Source organism: Staurois parvus, unplaced genomic scaffold (genome assembly GCF_062004578.1).
Source record: "Staurois parvus isolate SC_StPar_1 unplaced genomic scaffold, SC_StPar_1.0 ptg000946l, whole genome shotgun sequence".
Classification (NCBI taxonomy): Eukaryota; Metazoa; Chordata; class Amphibia; order Anura; family Ranidae; genus Staurois; species Staurois parvus.
The window spans coordinates 1,237,685-1,260,210 of record NW_028318742.1 but is presented as its reverse complement, the minus strand read 5'-3'; the positions used below and the strand labels follow the sequence as shown (position 1 = coordinate 1,260,210).

Below are 22,526 nucleotides of genomic sequence, written 5' to 3'. Positions count from 1 at the left end.
TCAGTTTTCAACAGAGTAGGGATGGATCATTGCAGTCCATGTCCCTTCTGGGGAGATTCACCACACTATTTGTGTTGGTGACTGAAAGTGATTAGAAACCCAAATTGTACAGTACACAGAACAGGAATAAAGGGACACTCTTCCAATGGGGACCGCCATTCTGTTGCCAACTGTCTAAAAGGAGATTTCCTGTACTTGTGTCTTCATATGTCAGTAAAGGGAAACCAACCCAATGTGACACAACCCCTACTCTATCAGCAACAAAAACCCCAACAGGACACAGTTTCTGCTCTATCAAAAACTAGAACCCCAACGAAAGACAGTCCCTATTCTGTCTGACACCAAAACTCTAACGGCCACTGCTCCATTTAATACAAGAACCGCAAAGGACAAAGTATCTGCTCTATCCTAAACAAGAACCCCAACGAAAGACAACCCCTGTTCTGTACGACACATAAAAACCCAACGAAACACAGTCCTGCTCTATCTGAAACTAGAACACCAACAAATGAATGCCCCTACTCTATCTGAAAAAAGAACTCCAATGGGACACATCACCTACTATCCAAACCTAGAACCTCAACGAGACACAGCCCCTAAATTCTGAAACAAGAACTCCAATGGAACACAGTCCCTGTTCTAATCAAAATGAAATCCCCAACAAGAGACAGCCCTTACTCTGTCCGAAACAAGAGCTCTAGCGGGACACAGTCACTGCTCTATTTGAAATAAGAATTCCAGTAGGACACATTTCCTACTCTATCTGAAACTAGAACCCTAATGAGACACAGAGCCTGTTTTATCTGAAACAAAACACGATCTAGACACAGTCACTCCTTTTCTGAAAGAAAAATCCCAACGGAACACAGGTCCTGCTCTAAAAGAAAAGCTTCAACTGGATATGGTACCTGCTATCACTGAAACAAAAGCCAAAAAGGGATATGGCTCCTGCTCTACCTAAAAGAAAAACCCCAATGGGACATGTCTCCTGCTCATTCTGAAAGAACGACCTCAATGGGACATGGTCTTTGCTCTGTCTGAAAGAACAACCCCAATGGGACATGGCCCCTGCTCTGAAAGAAAAACTCCAACTGGACATGGAACCTGCTATCGCTGAAACAAAAACCCCAGTGTGACATGGCTCTTGCTATAACTAAAAGAAAAACCCCAATGGGACATTTCTCTTGCTCAGTCTGAAAAAACTACCTCAATGGGACATGGTCTCTGCTCTGTCTGAAAGAACAGCCCTAATGGGACAAGGCCCCTGCTCTGAAAGAAAAACTCCAACTGGAGATAGTACCTGCTATCGCTGAAACAAGAACCCCAGTGTGACATGGCTCTTGCTCTAACTAAAAGAAAAACCCCAATGGGACATGGTCTCTGCTCTGTCTGAAAGAACAGCCCCAATGGGACAAGGCTCCTGCTCTGAAAGAAAAACTCCAACTGGAGATAGTACCTGCTATTGCTGAAACAAGAACCCCAGTGTGACATGGCTCTTGCTCTACCTAAAAGAAAAATCTCAATGGGACATGTCTCTTGCTCAGTCTGAAAGAACTACCTCAATGGGACATGGTCTCTGCTCTCTCTGAAAGAACAACCCCAATGGGACAAGACCCCTGCTCTGAAAGAAAAACTCCAACTGGACATAGTACCTGCTATCGCTGAAAAAAAAACCCCAGTGTGACATGGCTCCTGCTCTATCTAAAAGAAAAATCCCAATGGGATATGGCTCCTGCTTCAAAAGAGAGACCTCAATGGTACGCGATCTCTGCTCTGTCTGAAAGAACAGCTGTAACTGGACACAGTCTCTGATCTATCTGAAATAAAAACCCCAAAGGGATTCGGCCCTTGCTCTATCTGAAGTCAAAACCCCAAGGGGACACGGCCCCTGCTCTATCTGTAATCAACATTCCAAGGGGACACGAAACAAAACTCTGAAACACAACCCATGCTCTGACCGAAATAAAACCCCAACAGGACACAGTGCTTGCTCTAGCTGAAACAAAAACCCGAACAGTACAAAGCACGCGGTCTATTGAAAGCAAAAGAGGTTTTGCCTAGAGATGCACTGTAGGCGCATTCCCTGGTCTAAATAATAAGAAAAATAGACAACTGCATGTAAAATTCATAAAACCAGTACTTACAAGTTTATTGTGAAGTTACTTTCAAAGATAGACTATTTCCCGGGTAAACCTGGCCAAGCTGAGAATGCCTTTGTAAATATGGAACTGTTTTATAACTAATTATCAGCCAAGAAGAGAAGAAGTAATAACAGACTGGAGTGCTTCAGCAAGCTTGCTTCTCAGATGCTGCAGATTGTTCTTTAGGGAGTTCTCTGAGTGTAGTTTTCATAGGTTGAATCCTGTGCCCTCCTAAAACAGAGGGATACAATACATACAGTCAGGGCTTTGTTTTTCAGAGAACAGGTACAGAAACCCACCTTCTTTGGCCAACTCTTCGCCTCAACCCCGGCGTTCCTCTCAGAGAGTTGTAAAGCAGCGCCAAATAATCTGCTCATTGCACAAGGTGCAGGAGGCACAGAATGTCGCACTCGGTATTGCATAACACATGGGGGGTGCGTATCACACAGGACACAGAAAAATAAGCAGAAAGAACAGTACTTACATATCCGCTCCCAAAGTCACTATCGCTCACCTCTGCACACCTCTCTGCTTACCTTTGCACCCCCGCCCCCAGGCTCACCTCTGTCGACAGCTCAATTTTTCTTATTCCCTCATTCACAGTTCACCTTTTCTCCCTATGTTCACAGCTCACCTTCCACCATCCACAGCTCACCTCTTATTCCCCTTGTCCACAGCTCACCTTCCACCATCCACAGCTCACCTCTTATTCCCCTTGTCTACAGCTCACCACTTCTTCCCCCCCATTCACAGCTCACCTCTTCTTCCCCCCGTTCACAGCTCACCTCTTCTTCCCCCTGTCCACAGCTCTCCTCTTACTCTCCTTGGCTACAGCTCACCACTTCTTCCCCCCCATCCACAGCTCACCTCTACTTCCCCCCCATCCACAGCTCACCTCTACTTCCCCCCCATTCACAGCTCACCTCTTCTTCCCCCCCATTCACAGCACACCTCTTCTTCCCCCTGTCCACAGCACACCATTTCTTTCTCCCCGTCTACAGCACACCTCTTCCCCCATCCACAGCTTACCTCTTCTTCTCCCCCCCCATCCACAGCTCACCTCTTCTTCCCTCCCGTCCACAGCTCACCTCTTCTTCCCCCCCCCCCCCCCGTTCACAGCTCACCTCTTCTTCCCCCTGTCCACAGCACACCATTTATTTCCCCTCATCCACAGCTCACCTCTTCTTCCCCCCGTCAACAGCTCACCTCTTCTCCCCCCCCCCCCTGTCAACAGCTCACCTCTTCTTCCCCCCGGCCACAGCTCACCTCATCTTCCCCCCCATCCCCAGCACACCCCTTCCCCCTCTTTTTTTTAGACTAGTTCATTTTAGGCTGAAATTCTACTTTAAAGTGGAGTTGTGCATTCTGGGAAATACATCAGGATCTCTAGAATGCCCCCTGCTCTTATCTTTACCAACATTTATTGACCTGGAATTCTACTTTAATTTACCACATTTCTACAACAATTTAGAATCAACATGAATAGCTGCTACTTACTGAAAAGTGCCGGCTATAGATTTTGTGGTGTCTGTATGGCAACAAAAGAAAAACAAATTAAATGATTATACAAGAACAATAATTTGTGAATTATGAATTACAAAGAAAACTATTTTTTTTGTCTCAAAGTAAAGTATTTAAAGCCAAACTTCAGTTTAAACTTCCTTTACCTCCCCTGGTTGGGCCAAATCTTCCTTCGTGTGTGTGTCACATGGTCCCCTTCCCAGACACTGCAGCTCACAGTGGGAGGGTTTCATTAGTAGAGGCGGTGCTGTGGGACTGGGTGTGGTCAGGTAATGATTGAGAAGATAAAGACAACAGTGACAATGCTGATAGCTACACCCCCTGCAACATCTCCTTCCACTGTAGTGCAAGCAGGCACAGCCTATATGTGAGGGGCAACTTTGCTCTGATTTCAGGAGCAGTGCAGCATCCTTGCCACCTCACACAGGATGCTGTGATAGGTGGACATCACTGGCAGGATCAAAAGTTATTTTTTGGACTTTGCTGAGGGAATAAAAGAAAACTGTAGTGCAGATGCAATTATAATTAGGTGATGCAGAACATATTTTTAATAGGAGGCCATAGTTCTACTTTAACAGCCGCCCGTCCGCCATGTTGGGAAATGATGGGCAGGCAGGAGCACTCTAGTACTGGGAGGACATCACATGACGTCCTCCCACTCTAGCCACGCATGCGCGCCGATCTGTGGTGAGCTGTGTCCCTTGGACACTGGATCACTGATCAAGGTAAACAGCTGATGATGTAGGCACTTTACCATGTGATCAGCTGTGTCCGATCACAGCTGATCACATGTAAATAAAAAAGGCTAGTGATCGGCAGTCCTCTTCTTGCACTGACAGCATGGAGGAGAGGCTAACTGATAAGCAGCAATCCTCAGAGGGGGCATCTACACTGATAGACAGTGCACTGATCATTAGTACTGATTATCAGTGCAGTCCCATCAGTGACTCTCAGTGATGCTTCTCAGTGCCCATCAGTGATGCCTATCAGTAATGCCTCTCTGTGTCTATCAATGCTGCCTATCTGTGACCATCAGTGATGCCTGTCAGTGCCCATCAGTGTCCATCAATGCTGCCTCTCAGTGCTCATCAATGCTGCCTCTCAGTGCCCATCAGTGATGCCTATCAGTGCCCATCAGTGATGCCTCTCAGTGCCCATCAGTGATGCCTGTCAGTGCCTCCTCATCAGTACAGTCTATTAGTATCCATCATTGCTGCCCATCAGTGCCACATATCAGTGCCCATGAGTGCCTCCTCATCAGTGCCGTCTATCAGTGCACCCTCATCAGCGCATATCAGTGAAGAAGAAAAATTACTTATTTACTAAATTTTATAACAGAAACTAAAAAAATTTGGTCTTTTTTGTTTGTTTAGCAAAAAATAAAAAACCCCAGTGGTGATTAAACAGAGCCAAAGGAAAGCGCTATATATGTCAAAAAAATTATACATTTTTTGGGGGGTAAAGTGTTGACCACGTAATAGTTATTTAAAGTACAACAGTGCTGAAAGGTGAAAATTGGCCTGGGCAGGAAGGGGGTGAAAGTTCCTGGTAGGCAAGGGGTTAAAGTCTAATGAGATATTGTATGTGTGGTACAAATGTGGAATTTTCAGGTATCTATATCTCAGAGTGATCACAGTAACTCCTGGCATTGCCCTCATTTGCTTCGCTCTTTAGAAGGATGGTGCCATCTTTGCTCAGGCATCATCCAAGGTCACCATCTACTTCCTGGACTGAGGTGCACAGCATACAAAGTTGTGCATATCTCGGTGCCTGTGCAGTTCTTAGCTGTGTTCACACATGTCTGATGCAGACCAGCCCCCTATTGTAGCCTCTTACTTGTAATTTGCAACAAAGTTACAAAGAACTGTCTAACGTTCCACAACTAGAGATTGAGGATTCAATTCAGTAGAGGATACCTGCAGCTCCCCCTTCCCCTGGCAGTCCCTAGCATGGGTTCCCCATGCCAATTTGTCATTCCCCCTGTTGTAGGTTGCTAGGACTACTAGGCACTTCCTGCACCCACCTCTCAGCTCCCGCCGTGCTGCTAGAGTTACACTGTAAACCCTCCGAAAGGTCCACCTTAACAAGGCAGAGCTGCTCACCTTTGCTGTAGTAGCTTGCTGCAGCAAACATCAGGAGCAGCATCAGCAGTTTAGCTCCCAGGGCAGCCCACAGCATCACGTATGGAAAGCTGTTGTTGGGCTGCGGCCTGAACTTGAAGAAGAACACCGAGCCCTCTGTTCTGCCATGACTGTTGGTGGCCACACAGATATACTTCCCATCCTGGTGCAGATAATGGAGCTCTGTGATCATCTGATGCTTCAAGGTGAAGCTGCTTGGAAGTGTGTCCTGGTGATGGTTCTGAGGGTCAATCCAGAGCAAAGAGGGGGCAGGTTCTCCTTCCGCAATACAGACTGCATGGTATCCCCGCCTGTGGTCAAATCCCACCGAGATGTTGACGATCCTGGGAGGGGCTGAGAAAATATGTAGCATATATTATTCTGCCTAGTTCTCACTTACAGTATATTTCTCTCTATGAGGGGAATACAGGAATTCTAGACACAACTAATCTACAGTTTGATGGTACAGCCTTGGCACAATTGTCTTTAAATTTACCAAAGCAATGTAGTGTAAGGGTTCATCTCAACTATTGATTCGATTTGTACCTAGTCAGGCAGACCCTTGTACTACATTGTTGGTAGATCTGAAGGACACTAGTCAGTTCGTAGTGTCCATGTGGTGTGGTCAGTTAAGCATTATAGAAGCACAGCTCTTACCAGATACATGCAACCAAGTCCCAGTTTTGGTCTCGTATTTATCATGCCGGTCACTAGACAGTTCCACCCGACAATAATACCTATTATTGTCCTCCCAAGTCAGGTTTCCTATGGTGATGGAGACATTGTTGTTTCGTGGGCTTCCAACGAGTCGAAATTTGTTCATGTAGTTCACGGTGGTTTTACATGGCTCGGTAACATGGTCGCTGGAACACCTGAAGACCACAGTTCCATTGTACGGTTGTTTGACTCGCCAGATGACCGTTATCCCGCCATGGTAGTTCTTGTGAGGGTGAGAAAACAAACACGGCAAAGAGGCGGCTTTACCGATCTCACCACTAACATCTCTCGATACTTGAAGAGACCAAGAATTTCCCAATACTCCTGTAAGACATAGTAAATAAAACAAATAAGTAGTAAAAGCCAAACTTTGTGGAATAAAGACTCTTTTTACCATATTATTGGTCATACTAAATGTGAAGGTCCTCCACTCACTAAAACCTCTCCACCAAGCCACTGCCTTCATTCCAGTGTCAGCTGGTGCCAGAACCTAGAGGGAGTAGTGACATCCAGAGCCTTGGATAATGGGGTATCACCAGTCCTCCTGTACAGGGCCCAGGCCAGCAGTAGGGACCAGGCAACTGGGTGAATCAGATGTGGGCAGGGAGGATGAGCAGCACGGTGGTGGTGGGGTTCAATTACTGTAACCGATCCCCTGTATGGCTCTCTCTGCAGCAGCTGAAAGCTGGCTTCTTCTCCTCCTGCTGGCTTTTAGCTGCCGCAGAGCGAGCCATACCAGGGATATGTTCCAGTAATCACCCTCCTGCTACATCCTTCACTCTCCCTGTGCACAATACATTTCACCTAACTGCCCAGACCCCCCTGTGTGCCCCCAGCCTCACAGTGCTGCCAGCTTCCCTCCTCTCCTTCCCACCGGCAGCTGCAAGCACATCATAGGATCCTTCAGGATGGAGAATGGGGGGAAGGGGCCTGGTGCATGTCACATTTATCAGCCCCTTTCTTTCCTGAATTAACACAATGAGTGATCGGTACCAATCACTCGCTGTGTTCATTCATGACTGGAGCATAATAAAAACAGTTTTTCTGGGGGGGGCTGTAAGGTTGACTGTATGGGGCCCCCTTGGTTTCTAACAGCAGCCCTGGTGACATCATCCCCTCCATAATATTACTGGGGCCTAGCAATTGTCCCTCAGGCTCAAGCTTCATGGGAAGAGGCCACATAGCGCCCTACACACCTAAGCATTGGGTGTTTTGTGCCAGTGACAATCGAGGAATGAATGGCAGGGGATGGCTGGAGAGGTGAATAATGATGGGCACATTTATACAGACACTTTGCCCCAAATTCAGACTGTTACGTTGCCGCTCGGTAAAATGTGTGTTTTTATTGTGCATTACCATAATGTGTGTATTTCATTCAATCTCATTCATTTTGAAAGGCACATCAATGCACAAAGCCAGTGCGCAACAACACACAAATGCAGTGCCCTGCTTGGGCAAAAATTCTACAGGTTTGTTAATATCTACATTGTGGTGTGTGGGCAGCTTTGTAGTGTTCGAGTGCAAAATACTTCTCATTAAAGCACTGCAACAGTCTGAATGTGACCCTAAAGCCCAACCCTGGGAAATTTCAATATTATCCCTTGCAGTGGGGCTGCACCCACGCTGGCTGAGTTAGGCAGCACAGTGGCTAAATGGTTAGTACTTCCGCCTTCCGCAGTACGAGGGTCGTTGGTTCGAAACCCAACCACCACCTGCCTGGAGTTTGCATGTTCTCCATGTGCCTGCGTGGGTTTCCTCTGAGTACTCCGGTTTCCTCCCACACTCCAAAGATATGCTGGTAGGTGAATTGGATCCTGTCTAAATTGTCCCTAGTATGTGTATGTATGAATGTGAGTTAGGGACCTTAGATTGTACACCCCTTGAGGGTTAGGGACTGATGTGAATGTACAATATATATGTAAAGCACTGTATAAATCGATGGCGCTATATAAGTACCTGAAATAAATAAATAAATTGCTCATTTAGTCTAGGGGAGAAGAGAAGCTCCTTCACTTATCCAATCCTCGTCTCCCATGGCAGATGGCACTCCCCACTATATTCCTTTGGTGGACCTTCCTTCTATGTCATCACATCCTATGCAGGGCTACATAGGTCTAGATGCCGTCAGGTACTTAGATCTATAGGGGAGGAGATGCTCTCAGGAACGGTCTAGCAGCATGGAGGATTGGTTAAGTCCCCTGGACCTAAATAAGCAATTAACCCTTGTAGTTCGGATGCAGTAGTGGTGATCCCAAACCTCATCCCAGAAAACATTACACTCATGGTGTGGATCATTTCTACAAACGAACCATTACACACAATGTGATTCCATCCCACAGCAGACCCTAGCTATACTGGAATCCTGGTGAAAATTGACTCTGCAAGTGCAACTTCCAGCATTGGTGTGCCCAAGCTCACCGCTATCCTAACAAAAGGACACGGCATCCAAATAGCGAGACTTACCACCACTGAGAGGGACCATGGAGAACGTGAACAAGAAAAGGATTGCCCTCATCTCCTGCTTCTCAGTTGTCTGTCTGTGCTTGGCTCAATAGTTTTGTCCCTGAAAATATCTGAGGTTAAAGAAAAAACGGGAAGTGCCTCTATAGCAGCGACCCTGTGACTCTCATAGCTGCTATTTCCAGGTTTGTCATTGGATTTTTCCAGCTTAGTCACATCAGTCTCATAATGTCGATTGCAGTAGTGGATTCAGGGACTCTATGGGGTAGAATTATTAAAGGCAAACAGACTGTGCACTTTGCAAGTACAGCTGCTCTAGAGCTTAGTAAATGAGTTAAAGCTTCACTTTACAAGGAATATTATTATTATACAGGATTTATATGGCGCCAACAGTTTGCTCAGCACTTTACAATACAACGGGAGACAATACAGCAACAATACAGTTCAATACAAGAGGGTTAGGAGGGCCTGATCCTGGGAGCTTACAATCTAAGAGATATCCAATCACATGCAAGGAAAATGATAAAAAAAACAGCATTTTTGCTTGCACAAGATTGGATGATGGAAGTCAGCAGAGCTCACCTTCATTTACTAAGCTCTGGAGCAACTGCACGTGCAAAGTGATCAGTCTATTTGCCTTTAGTAAATCCACCCCTGTGCCTTTATCTATGGCTGCAGGGAGAAATGAAAGTGTCTGGACTAAGAAATTCCCATTTACAATCACAATCTGTATATAAATAAATTGCATCTTATTTTTAATCCCTGGAGTGTTTTTGTGCTGCTCTGTTATCTGAATGGCAGTTTCAAAAACAACCAACTGCTGCTTACATAGGACCAGAAATTAGCAAAATTGCGATTTCCATTTCTCCCATTTCTTGAAAAATTTCAGCTAAAAATCCCCAGTTTGTTCCATAGATAGGACTAGGTGGTACTGAAAAGTCAATTTTGGCACACAAATGGACACCTACCGTATACCTCTGGATCTACCGATCGTTATGACGTGCAGTTTTTTATTGATGGCACATTTATATCCTTTTGTTGCACACCTTGAGGAACCATTAATTTTCTATTTAAAGCAATGCACATATGTCGCAGTGCACCACATTGAACAACAATGCATCATAGTGTGTTGCTGAATATTACAAATGCAGTGAAGACCCCCAGCTGGTCCCACTGTTTGTCCCAGGTTCTGTTCCCTATTGGGTGCAGGGCAGCCAGGCACACAGAAGTTTCCCAGTATCTCCTCTCAGTAACCAGCAGTGGTTTTTTTGGGGGGGGTTATTGGTTGAAGAACTGGGATGGGGAATGGGGTAAGCCTTGGGATAGAGAATGGCGTAAGCCTTTGGTTGGGGGATGGTGTAAGCCTTGGGATGGGGAATGGGGTAAGCCTTGGGATGGGGGATGGGGGATGGGCTAAGCCTTGGGATGGGGGATGGGCTAAGCCTTGGGACAGGGAATGGGGTAAGCCTTGGGATGGGGTAAGCCTTGGGATGGGAATGGGGTAAGGCTTGGGATAGGAAATGGGGTAAGCCTCGGGATGGGAATGGGGTAAGCCTTGGGATGGGAATGGGGTAAGCCTTGGGATAGGAAATGGGGTAAGCCTCGGGATGGGAATGGGGTAAGCCTTGGGATGGGAATGGGGTAAGCCTTGGGATAGGGAATGGGGTAAGCCTTGGGATGGGGTAAGCCTTGTGATAGGGAATGGGGTAAGCTTTGGGATGGGAATGGGGTAAGCCTTGGGATAGGGAATGGGGTAAGCCTTGGGATGGGAATGGGGAAAGCCTTGGGATAGGGAATGGGGTAAGCCTTGGGATGGGGCAAGCCTTGTGATAGGGAATGGGGTAAGCTTTGGTATGGGAATGGGGTAAGCCTTGGGATGGGGAATGGGATAAGCCTTGGGATACTCCAGAATTAGTGCAACTTTAACTGAGGACACTGTCTAGCAGAACTAACTTTTTCAAAGCAGGCCTATAATATAAGAGGATGTGGACATACAACTCAGGGGGGACCCAGACTGGCAAAAGCCCTGGGCCAGCAGAAATCTGGAATAGTCTCCTGCAACAGAGGACAGACAGCAACAGTCTCTCCAGGATCTCTCTCAGGCCTTTAGTCACTGTGTCCTCGTATACATGGATATTTCCTACTAGTATCAGCCAGACCCTGTACCATGAGCCTTTCAGTCAGATCATCAGTAGTCTTCACTCCAAACTAATCTTCTAGCCTTAGGAATCAGCCCCCCAGCTCCCCTTAGCTGGGAATGTGTTGAACTACATGCAGGCTCCTTCTAGATGGCCCAGGAGGTCATAGAACATCATGTATTTTTCTCAATGAGTGCAAAGTATTCTTTAATTTGATGAGGTGGAGATCAAGACATCCACTTTTCACCTTGTCCAATGACCGGATTGCATTCTTTTAGAAAAATAGAAAAAAGAATGGTGGCTGTGCCAAGAGTGTAACCCCGCCCCCCCGTGGTTACTATGCAGAAGGGCAACTGCTTGGTACGATACCCAGAAGACCACGGCAATCACTGTAGTAGCTCTGGATACTATGGTGATTTACAGCTTCCAGAGAGGTTGATCAGGTAACACAAATGCATATTTGCAATGGGTCAAGCTGGTCCAATGTAAGTATATAAAATTTATTATAGTGGGAGTTCAGGTTTAAAGTGTAACGCTTTCTTGTGTACATAGTTTGTGAGTGTAGTTAGAAGCTTGCTAGAAGCTTGGGTGTGAGTCAGAGGGTTTACTTCAGTGTAGGCTGGAGGGCTCTACAGGTAAGTCCTCTGGTACCTCCCCCTGGTTCTAAAAGCTTGGAGAAGTGTCTGGAAGCCAGTGGGTGGAGGCCAGGAGGAGCTGATCTGCATATTCATTGGAGTCTGACCAATCCCAAGCAGGAGGCCAGGTAGTGTGGCAGACTGGCCATAAATATGAGAGCCTGGCCAGTAGGGGAGTCGGGTGGAAGTTCTGAGGCATGCTGCTGTGTAGCCTGGGAGGGAACCCCAGAGAAGGGGGGTTCTGCCTCCAGGCAGGAGGTCGGAAGGATGGGAGAAGGTAGTTGACAGAGGGAGCTCCACTGCCCTGCAGTCCATTGAGGAAGGACAGCTTGTTACCCTGGAAGGAAACCAGCCCAACGTAAATCTGAAAACAGTTTTCCCAAAGCTACAGGACACAAGGACAGTGCGAGAACCTCTACAACCCCGGGGCCTACAGGAGAGAGGGCTGTTTGGTGTCATACCCAACCAGTTCTTCCTGGGACAGTGCTGCAAGCCAGTACTAGAATCTCTTGTTCTGAAGTGCTCTTCAAAAGACAGCCAGGTGGATGGGCAGTTTCTAGCTGGGGTCTGAAGAGGTTCACTTAGAGGGGATCAAGAGCTCCTCACAGAGACTTTATTACTGGTCTGGGAAGAGACTGAAGCCACAGCAGAGGGAGTAGAAAGTCCAGGATCCTATATTTTGTGAAGATTGTCCTCAGAGTTATTAGTATCAAGTCAAGTTCGGCATCCCATATACCCCCAGACCTTATCCAAGTTTTTTACCCCAAATAAAATAACAGGGACAAGCCTCTGGACTGGTTACTGACTTTGAATGAAAAGTGGAAAATGTGTGTTGCCTGGCTGTGCAGAAAAATAGCGGTACCCAAAACCTGCGGCTCTCAAGGGGGTAGCGCTACAAAAGGATAACTAATCTAAGGACAACGTTGTAATATATTGCAGTTCACACTTCTTATATGTGATGACTGCACATTCATTTCTTTTTCTTTATTTAACCTAAGAACATTTTCAATAAATACAGAAATTACCAGTTGATCCTGCCAGAAATGCAGTGTCCTCGTCACGTCCTGTGAGCTGCACCGAAGGTTATCTTCCTTCTTAGCTATCTTCTGTAAACTACCCCCATGTAATGGAGATGAGGAGCAGGATAAGGGGACAACTATGGGAAGCTTTATAGATATAGTGGAGGGGTGACACAGCCACCCAGGGGCAGGAGGCGGCTTCAACAGAAGCTCGAAAAATGAAAACTAATGCAACCACCACAGCGAGGACTGTTTGCTTTTGGGTTCAGAACTGCTTTAAATATATTTAAACCCTTTATTGTACATAGTCTTGGCACAGGTGCACTTAAAATGGGCCTTTCACCTTAGTGACAGCTATAAATGTGCCCCAATACTGTTGTGTTCAGACTATAAAGCATAGGCTGTAGTAGTCTTATTTTGCCAGAAGAGGGAGACATAATTCAGTCCAATATAAGGGAAATGACTTCAGCTGTGAAAGAATTCACTGTAGCCAGGATGGCCGTCATCAGACATTCACCATAACTAGAGATGAGCGAATCGAACCAGGCGAAGTGGAATTCGATACGAATTTCAGGAAAAATTCGATTCGCGTCGAATCCGAATATTTGCCTACTTCGGGTGCGCGAATCGGATTTTTCCCGATCAGCCGGCAAAAGTGTCCCTGCAGAGAGCTCCGCTATTTCTGACAGTTCTCTGACAGTTCCTTCACATGTACAGCGGTTGAAACATTGTATCTATTTGTTTCCATTTAGGATACAGATGTTTTTATTCGGAAACAGATGTTTCAACCGCTGTACATGTGAAGCAGCTGTCAGAGAACTGTCAGAAATAGAGGAACTCTGCACATACACTTTTTGCCGGTTTGGAATTATTCTTATTTTCATCCTACTTCTTCTTCTTCTTCTTCTTCCTCTTCATCCTCATCCTCATCCTCTTCTTCTTCTTCTGAGGATGAGGATGAAGAAGAAGAAGAAGAAGTAGGATGAAAATAAGAATAATTCCAAGCCGGCAAAAAGTGTATCTGCAGAGCTCCTCTAAGTGTATCTGCAGAATAGAGGAGCTCTGCAGATACACTTTTTGCCGGCTTGGAATTATTCTTATTTTCATCCTACTTCTTCTTCTTCTTCATCCTCATCCTCAGAAGAAGAAGAAGAGGATGAGGATGAAGAGGAAGAAGAAGAAGAAGAAGTAGGATGAAAATAAGAAGAATTCCAAGCCGGCAAAAAGTGTATCTGCAGAGCTCCTCTATTCTGCAGATACACTTAGAGGAGCTCTGCAGATACACTTTTTGCCGGCTTGGAATTATTCTTATTTTCATCCTACTTCTTCTTCATCCTCATCCTCAGAAGAAGAAGAAGAGGATGAGGATGAAGAAGAAGAAGAAGAAGTAGGATGAAAATAAGAATAATTCCAAGCCGGCAAAAAGTGTATCTGCAGAGCTCCTCTAAGTGTATCTGCAGAATAGAGGAGCTCTGCAGATACACTTTTTGCCGGCTTGGAATTCTTCTTATTTTCATCCTACTTCTTCTTCTTCTTCTTCTTCTTCCTCTTCATCCTCATCCTCTTCTTCTTCTTATGAGGATGAAGAAGAAGAAGAAGTAGGATGAAAATAAGAATAATTCCAAGCCGGCAAAAAGTGTATCTGCAGAGCTCCTCTATTCTGCAGATACACTTAGAGGAGCTCTGCAGATACACTTTTTGCCGGCTTGGAATTATTCTTATTTTCATCCTACTTCTTCTTCTTCTTCTTCATCCTCATCCTCAGAAGAAGAAGAGGATGAGGATGAAGAAGAAGTAGGATGAAAATAAGAATAATTCCAAGCCGGCAAAAAGTGTATCTGCAGAGCTCCGCTAAGTGTATCTGCAGAGCTCCGCTATTTCTGACAGTTCTGTGACATTCACTCCATACAGCGGTTGAAACATTGTATCTATTTGTTTCCATTTATGGAAACAAATAGATACAATGTTTCAACCGCTGTATGGAGTGAATGTTGTTGAAACCGCTGTATGGAGTGAATGTCACAGAACTGTCAGAAATAGGCTATTTCTGACAGTTCTGTGACATTCACTCCATACAGCGGTTGACAATGTTTCAACCGCTGTATGGAGTGAATGTTGTTGAAACCGCTGTATGGAGTGAATGTCACAGAACTGTCAGAAATAGGCTATTTCTGACAGTTCTGTGACATTCCCTCCATACAGCCGGCAGATACACTTTTTGCCGGCTTGGAATTCTCCTTCTTCTCATCTTTCTTCTTCTTCTCATCTTTCTTCTTCTTCTCATCTTTCTTCTTCTTCTCATCCTTCTTCTTCTTCTCATCCTTCTCCTTCTCATCCTTCTCCTTCTTCTCATCCTTCTCCTTCTTCTCATCCTTCTCCTTCTTCTCATCCTTCTTCTTCTCATCCTTCTCCTTCTTCTCATCCTTCTTCTCATCCTTCTCCTTCTTCTCATCCTTCTTCTCATCCTTCTCCTTCTTCTCATCCTTCTCCTTCTTCTCATCCTTCTCCTTCTCCTTCTTCTCATCCTTCTCCTTCTTCTCATCCTTCTCCTTCTCCTTCTTCTCATCCTTCTCCTTCTCCTTCTTCTCATCCTTCTCCTTCTCCATCTTCTCATCCTTCTCCTTCTCCATCTTCTCATCCTTCTCCTCCTTCTTCTCATCCTTCTCCTTCTCCTTCTTCTCATCCTTCTCCTTCTCCTTCTTCTCATCCTTCTCCTTCTTCTCATCCTTCTCCTTCTCCTTCCTCATCTCCAAGGGCATTTAAATTAAAGGTACAGTGTTCTACACTAATTTAAACGCTCTCTGAAGCCTAGAAACCCTTTTTATAAGTTAACTTCGTAGCGAATTAATTCGCATCGAATCAAATTTCTTCCTGAAATTCGGCGAATCGGCCGAATCGAATTTTTGAATAATTCGCTCATCTCTAACCATAACCGCAGTCATACCTACAGAGAAGAGCAGCCAGAAAAGGATTGGACACGGGAGGTGGAAGCTACCATCTATATCTATAGTGCAGAGAAGGGGCTTATCCCCAAAATATTGTTCACAGATTGGCTGGAAAAGAAACAAACTATATTAAAAGAAAATATTCCAAAGGCATAATTCTGCCATTGTTTCAACTTTTTACTTAAAGTGTTACTAAACCCCAGACCCTGCATTCACTATATCCGCTCTCCCCGGACCCCGCATTCACTATATCCGGTCTCCCCGGACTCTGCATTCACTATATCCGGTCTCCCCGGACCCTGCATTCACTATATCCGGTCTCCCCGGACCCTGCATTCACTATATCCGGTCTCCCCGGACCCTGCATTCACTATATCCAGTCTCCTCGGACCCTGCATTCACTATATCCGGTCTCCCTGGACCCTGCATTCACTATATCCAGTCTCCCTGGACCCTGCATTCACTATATCCGGTCTCCCCTGACTCTGCATTCACTATATCCGCTCTTCCTGGACCCTGCATTCACTATATCCGGTCTCCTCGGACCCTGCATTCACTATATCCGGTCTCCCCGGACCCTGCATTCACTATATCCAGTCTCCCTGGACCCTGCATTCACTATATCCGGTCTCCCCTGACTCTGCATTCACTATATCCGGTCTCTCCGGACCCCGCATTCACTATATCCGGTCTCCCCGGACCCCGCATTCACTATGTCCGGTCTCCCTGGACCCTGCATTCACTATATCCGCTCTCCCTGGACCCTGCATTCACTATATCCGGTCTCCCCGGACCCTGCATTCACTATATCCGGTCTCCCTGGACTCTGCATTCACTATATCCGCTCTCCCCGGACCCTGCATTCACTATATCCGGTCTCCCCGGACCCTGCATTCACTATATCTGGTCTCCCCGGACCCTGCATTCACTATATCCAGTCTCCCCAGACCCTGCATTCACTATATCCGGTCTTCCTGGACCCTGCATTCACTATATCCGGTCTCCCTGGACCCTGCATTCACTATATCCAGTCTCCCTGGACCCTGCATTCACTATATCCGGTCTCCCCTGACTCTGCATTCACTATATCCGGTCTTCCTGGACCCTGCATTCACTATATCCGGTCTCCCCGGACCCCGCATTCACTATATCCGGTTTCCCTGCACCCTGCATTCACTATATCCGGTCTCCCTGGACCCTGCATTCACTATATCCGGTCTCCCAGAACCCTGCATTCACTATATCTGCTCTCCCAGGACACCCTATTCACTATATCCGGTTCCCCAGGCCCCTGCATTCACTATATCCGGTCTCCCTGGACTCTGCATTCACTATATCTGGTCTCCCCAGACCCTGCATTCACTATATCCAGTCTCCCCAGACCCTGCATTCACTATATCTGGTCTCCCCGGACCCTGCATTTACTGTATATGGTCTACCCGGACCCTGCATTCACTATAGCCGGTCTCCCCGGACCCTGCATTCACTATATCTGTTCTTCCTGGACCCTGCATTCACTATATCTGGTCTCCCCGGACCCTGCATTCACTATATCTGCTCTCCCCGGACCCTGCATTCACTATATCCGCTCTCCCCGAACCCTGCATTCACTATATCCGCTCTCCCCGGACCCTGCATTCACTATATCTGGTCTCCCCGGACCCTGCATTCACTATATCCGGTCTCCCCGGACCCTGCATTCACTATATCTGGTCTCCCCGAACCCTGCATTCACTATATCTGGTCTCCCCGGACCCTGCATTCACTATATCCGCTCCCCCCGGACCCTGCATTCACTATATCCGGTCTCCCCGGACCCTGCATTCACTATATCCGCTCTCCCCGGACCCTGCATTCACTATATATGGTCTCTCCGGACCCTGAATTCACTATATCTGGTCTCTCCGGACCCTGCATTCCCTATATCTGGTCTCCCAGGACCCTGAATTCACTATATCTGGTCTCTCTGGACCCTGCATTCCCTATATCTGGTCTCCCCGGACCCTGCATTCACTATATCTGGTCTCCCTGGACCCTGCATTCACTATATCCGCTCTCCCCGGACCCTGCATTCACTATATTTGGTCTCCCCAGACTCTGCATTCACTATATCTGGTCTCCCCGGATCCTGCATTCACTATATCTGGTCTCCCTGGACCCTGCATTCACTATATCTGGTCTCCCACAGTACACACAACATGAACATTTATTTATTTTAGTAAATATAAACTACTAAATACCTTTTCTCATCAGCAGTATATAGCAGTCTTGTGACTCATATCAGTGTCCAGCAGAGCTCTGGTTAAAGCTTGTAGGAGGCGTTTTCATTCTTCTCTTGTTGTCCTACAAGGCTGCAGTACCCCTGACCCTCTGTTTGGACAGTGCTGATTGGCCCTGTGCTGATCACATGCACTCTCCCAAGAAAAAAAAAAACTCCAGTAATACACACCAAACTGAGCATGTGCAGTTTTCTCCCAAGGCTTTGTTATTTCAGCAGATGGATTGGGGACTGTAGTAGAAGGAGAGGATCAGAGTAGACAGGATCAACAGCCTTTTTACACAATGCAGAGGATTGTTCCACGGTGAGTATTCAGGTTCCCCAGTGAGTATAACAAGCATGCTTTACTGCATCTACAGACTGATTGTACTGTTGTGGGTTTAGTAACACTTTAATCACTTGCTGAGTATGCAGCCTTTTTTTTTTTTAATTCCTGCCTATGTTTCTATTTCCTTTAAATGGTCGGCAAAGGGAATTTCCCTTCTGGCTTAGAAAAAAGACACATATGGTCTGTGACCATATTTGGGCAATGATGTCACTGCTTTCCTCACTCCTTTACCTATGTGGCTGGGGATTCCCAACCATGTAGTAAGGCAATGTGTCAGAGACTGTGGTGGTTGCTAGGGGCACAGTGGGTGCCAGCACCTACTGCTTGCCTAGGAACCATTGACAGACAAAAGCAACACGCTTTTAGACATATTCAACTTGCATTTGAGATTATTTCCGATTTACATGACTTTTTTTTGTGTTGTACTCAACTGCATTAGATTAGCATTGCTCAGTAGTATGCTGACATCTAGTGGAGGATTTTCCGTCACTACAACTTGTTTTTTATGTGATTTTGGTTTCTCCCTCTGTCCTTCCCTCCTGTTTAGTGCTACGTGGTTTAGACTCTTCCCATTTCTTCCATGTTCCTTCAGTCATTGTTAGTACTTTGCAGAAAAAAGGTTGGAGGTTTTTGGGTCACTGAAACTTATTTTCTATACGATTTTGGTTCTCTCTCTGCAGGGCCATCCTAATAGCACTATGGGCCCCTGGGCAAAGTAATGCACTGGGGCCCCTACCAGCCTGCCCAAATTTACGCATCTACTCTCAAGAATTAAAGTAGAAATTGTTGATAGAATTTAACATATAATTATTAGTACTTTTAATAAAATCAGTTTTAAAACAATAAGAAACTGTGCCATAAATCAAAGACTAATCAGCATAAAGAGCACAGTACGGGGGGGGTCAGGAGGGCATGGTGAAGCTTCTGGGACACAGGCTGGGATATGACCATCCTGGGAATCCTGGGACGGTTTAGTAAAAAGCATGACTGTCCTAGCAAATCCGAGACCAGGGGCGGACTGACAACTCATGGGGCCCCCGGGCAATAGGGGATCATGGGGCCCCTGTGTCTTTGCCAAAACTCAAAAAAGCCTATGAAAAAGGTACAAGGGGCATCTCATGGGGCCCCCTACTGACTCCAGGCCCTCGGTACCTGGTTTTGGAAGTAACCCATTCCTTTTCCACCCGATCTGTCTAGACAATCTGAGCAGAAGTTCGTTCCCCCCTCTTCCCCCTGCCTGCAGCCTCTTGGGACACGCCACAGTGGGGAGCTGGCCATGAAGTCGCAAGGAGTCACAACTGGCTTCCTACCCAAACTTGCCCAAACTCAAAAAAGCCTATGAAAAAGGTACCAGGGGCATCTCATGGGGCCCCCTACTGACCCCGGGCCCTTGGGCAGTGCTCGAGTTTCCAAATGGTCAGTCCGCCCCTGTCCGGGACAATTGGCGCAGATGATGTAATGCAAAATTATCATGGGGTCCTCATGCACCCCGTGCCCATGCAATAAGACAGCCCTATCTCTCTGTCCTCCCCTCCTGTTTTGTGCTGCTTAGTGTAGTCCTAGTTAGACTCTCCCCATTTCTTCCATGTTCCCTCAGTCAATGTCAGTACTTCACAAAGACAGGACCTAGGAAAGTCATTGTCTTTTTACACTTCAAAAGACTGGAAAAACATCTTCTATACTGCAAATACTTGGGGTAAAATTACATTGAATTCAACTTCTGTGTCTTGTTGAAGAGTTAAGCTGCCTGTGGACGGTCCCAATTTAGCAGGTGACCATACTGTCCATACAGACTGGGTCTAGAAAGGTACAGTATCTCACAGAAGTGAGTACACCCCTCATGTTTGTAAATATTTGATTCTATCTTTTCATTTGCCCAATTTGGACCTTGTCACTTAGGGGTGGACTCACTTTTGTTGCCAGCGGTGTAGACATTAATGGCGGTGTGTTGAGTTATTTTGAGGGGACAGCAAATTTCCATGTTATACAAGCTGTACACTGACTACGTTACATTGTAGCAAACTGTCATTTCTTCAGTGTTGTCACATGAAAAGAGAGAATCAAATATTTACAAAAATGTGAGAGGTGTACTCACTTCTGGGAGATACTGTGTGTCAATGTATAAAGTGGCATTTGAAACAGAACAGAGATGCTTCTTTTTTGAGCAATTCTGCCACAAATTCCCAAGTATAGAAGCCCCCTTAAAAAAAAAAAAAAAAACATTTTTACCTAAACTTTGGGTTTTTATTATATTCTTGTTGCCAATGGTTTAAATGGCTGCTAAAGAAAAAACAGCCCAGTCTTATTTTTACCATAAATCCTAATAAATTAGATAACCTATATGGCAGAAATAAATAACTGGAGTGAGATGAAAGATCAGGAGCTCCATCAGATCAGCATGTATTAGTCTCCTCTCATCTCTCCTGGCAGTAAATCTGCCGCAAGTTCCCAATCTAGTTGACATAACAAGAAATGATGGGATTATTAGGGAGCACAGTGTAATGATAGCGGATAGGGTCCGCTGACAACAGACACTGAAAGTCTGAGTTCAGGCTGGACAGAACCTTGTGCTTCTCTTTCATTTAATCTCAAAGCGGTAGTAAACTGCGTTTGGAAAACAAAAAACTGGTCCCCCCCACAGCGAAAAGTCATAAGGTGCTAGTATGCACCACATCAGGGGAGGACTGACAACTCATGGGGCCTCCGGGCAATAGGGGATCATGGGGCCCCTGTGTCCTTGCCCAAACTCAAAAAAGCCTATGAAAAAGGTACCAGGGGCATCTCATGGGGCCCACTACTGACCCCGGGCCCTCGGGCAGTGCCAGAGTTTCCAAATGGTCAGTCCGCCCCTGCACCACATACTGGCACCCTGTAACTGCTGACATTGGATCCATCTTCACCCGGTCTTCCTTCCAGGTTCGCTGGCTCTGGCTGCTTTAATGGTCGAGCCGCGATGACGTCACTCCCGCGCATGCGCATGGGAGTCACGGCCGCGGAACAGCTCTCGCAACGGATGGCGTGCCGTCCATTGAGAGCACAGTGGGCATGCACTGGTGACGTCACCTGCTGTGGCACGTGTAAATATCTCCTACACAGGATACGTTTAGGAGATACAGTATTTACGGTGTGATGGGAGTCACTTTGGGTGGGGGGCCCATGGAACACAGCCCCCTTTGGAGAGGTGGGGAGACCCCTGTCTCAGCTCCCCATATCCCTGTTATGTGTAAGTCACCCTATGCCTGTTAGAGGTACAGGGTGAAATGTCCTGCTATTGAGTAGACATGTATAGGTGGGGTGGGGGGTTGTTCATTGTTTAATGCCATGTGGTTGTCCCATGGTTCTATTGTGTGTCTGGCTTGGGAGCAAACTATTATGGGATGTATGTGTTTGTGTATTGGCTTGGTGGGGGTGTCAGTCGTGTGTCTCTTGTTACTAGTTTTGGTTTGCCCCGCTCTGTGTCATTATGCAGGGAGGGGGGTAGTTCATCTTCACCTTGTTGCTGATCCTATATGATTGACTTAGTGGCTGCATTAGGTTTCTTCTTTTATGCTTTTTCCTTCCTCTGTTTTCACCTGGTGATCTGGACAGTAACACACCTCCTGTATTAGTGCCCTTACTTGGTCACAGGGGGCCCCTTTGGACAAGTGCATTGTCAGTCTGGGGGGAGGGGAGTGTTGGATGCACTAGCAGATGTAAAGTGTTACTAAACCCCAGACCCTGCATTCACTATATCCGCTCTCCCCGGACCCTGCATTCACTATATCTGGTCTCCCCTGACCCTGCATTCACTATATCTGGTCTCCCCTGACCCTGCATTCACTATATCCGCTCACCCCGGACCCTGCATTCACTATATCTGGTCTCCCCTGACCCTGCATTCACTATATCTGGTCTCCCCTGACCCTGCATTCACTATATCCGCTCTCCCCGGACCCCGCATTCACTATATCTGGTCTCCCCGGACCCTGCATTCACTATATCTGGTCTCCCCGGACCCCGCATTCACTATATCTGGTCTCCCCTGACCCTGCATTCACTATATCCGCTCTCCCCGGACCCCGCATTCACTATATCTGGTCTCCCCTGACCCTGCATTCACTATATCTGGTCTCCCCTGACCCTGCATTCACTATATCCGCTCTCCCAGGACCCTGCATTCACTATATCTGGTCTCCCCGGACCCCGCATTCACTATATCTGGTCTCCTTGGACCCTGCATTCACT

The 22,526-nt window shown here is 46.5% G+C and overlaps 1 protein-coding gene across 1 annotated transcript; it reads right to left on the bottom strand.

Annotated features, from left to right (window-relative positions):
• Positions 1–2,124: 2,124 nt before the first annotated feature.
• Positions 2,125–9,057, bottom strand: SIGLEC15 (sialic acid binding Ig like lectin 15). Its single transcript, XM_089656877.1, has 5 exons — positions 8,963–9,057; positions 6,440–6,823; positions 5,765–6,136; positions 3,639–3,669; positions 2,125–2,372 (listed from the first exon to the last, which is right to left on the bottom strand). The coding sequence occupies exons 1-5, from the start codon at positions 9,012–9,014 to the stop codon at positions 2,324–2,326; spliced, it is 888 nt and encodes a 295-aa protein (XP_089513003.1). The 5' UTR covers positions 9,015–9,057; the 3' UTR covers positions 2,125–2,323.
• Positions 9,058–22,526: the final 13,469 nt, after the last annotated feature.

Coding starts and splice junctions, on each gene's coding strand:
- SIGLEC15 (XM_089656877.1), bottom strand. CDS start 9,014: ATGAGGGCAATCCTTTTCTTGTTCACGTTCTCCATGGTCCCTCTCAGT. Junction 6,824..8,962: donor CATGGTCCCTCTCAGTGGTG/GTAAGTCTCGCT, acceptor TATGTCTTACAG/GAGTATTGGGAAATTCTTGG. Junction 2,373..3,638: donor TCTATAGCCGGCACTTTTCA/GTAAGTAGCAGC, acceptor CCTCTGTTTTAG/GAGGGCACAGGATTCAACCT.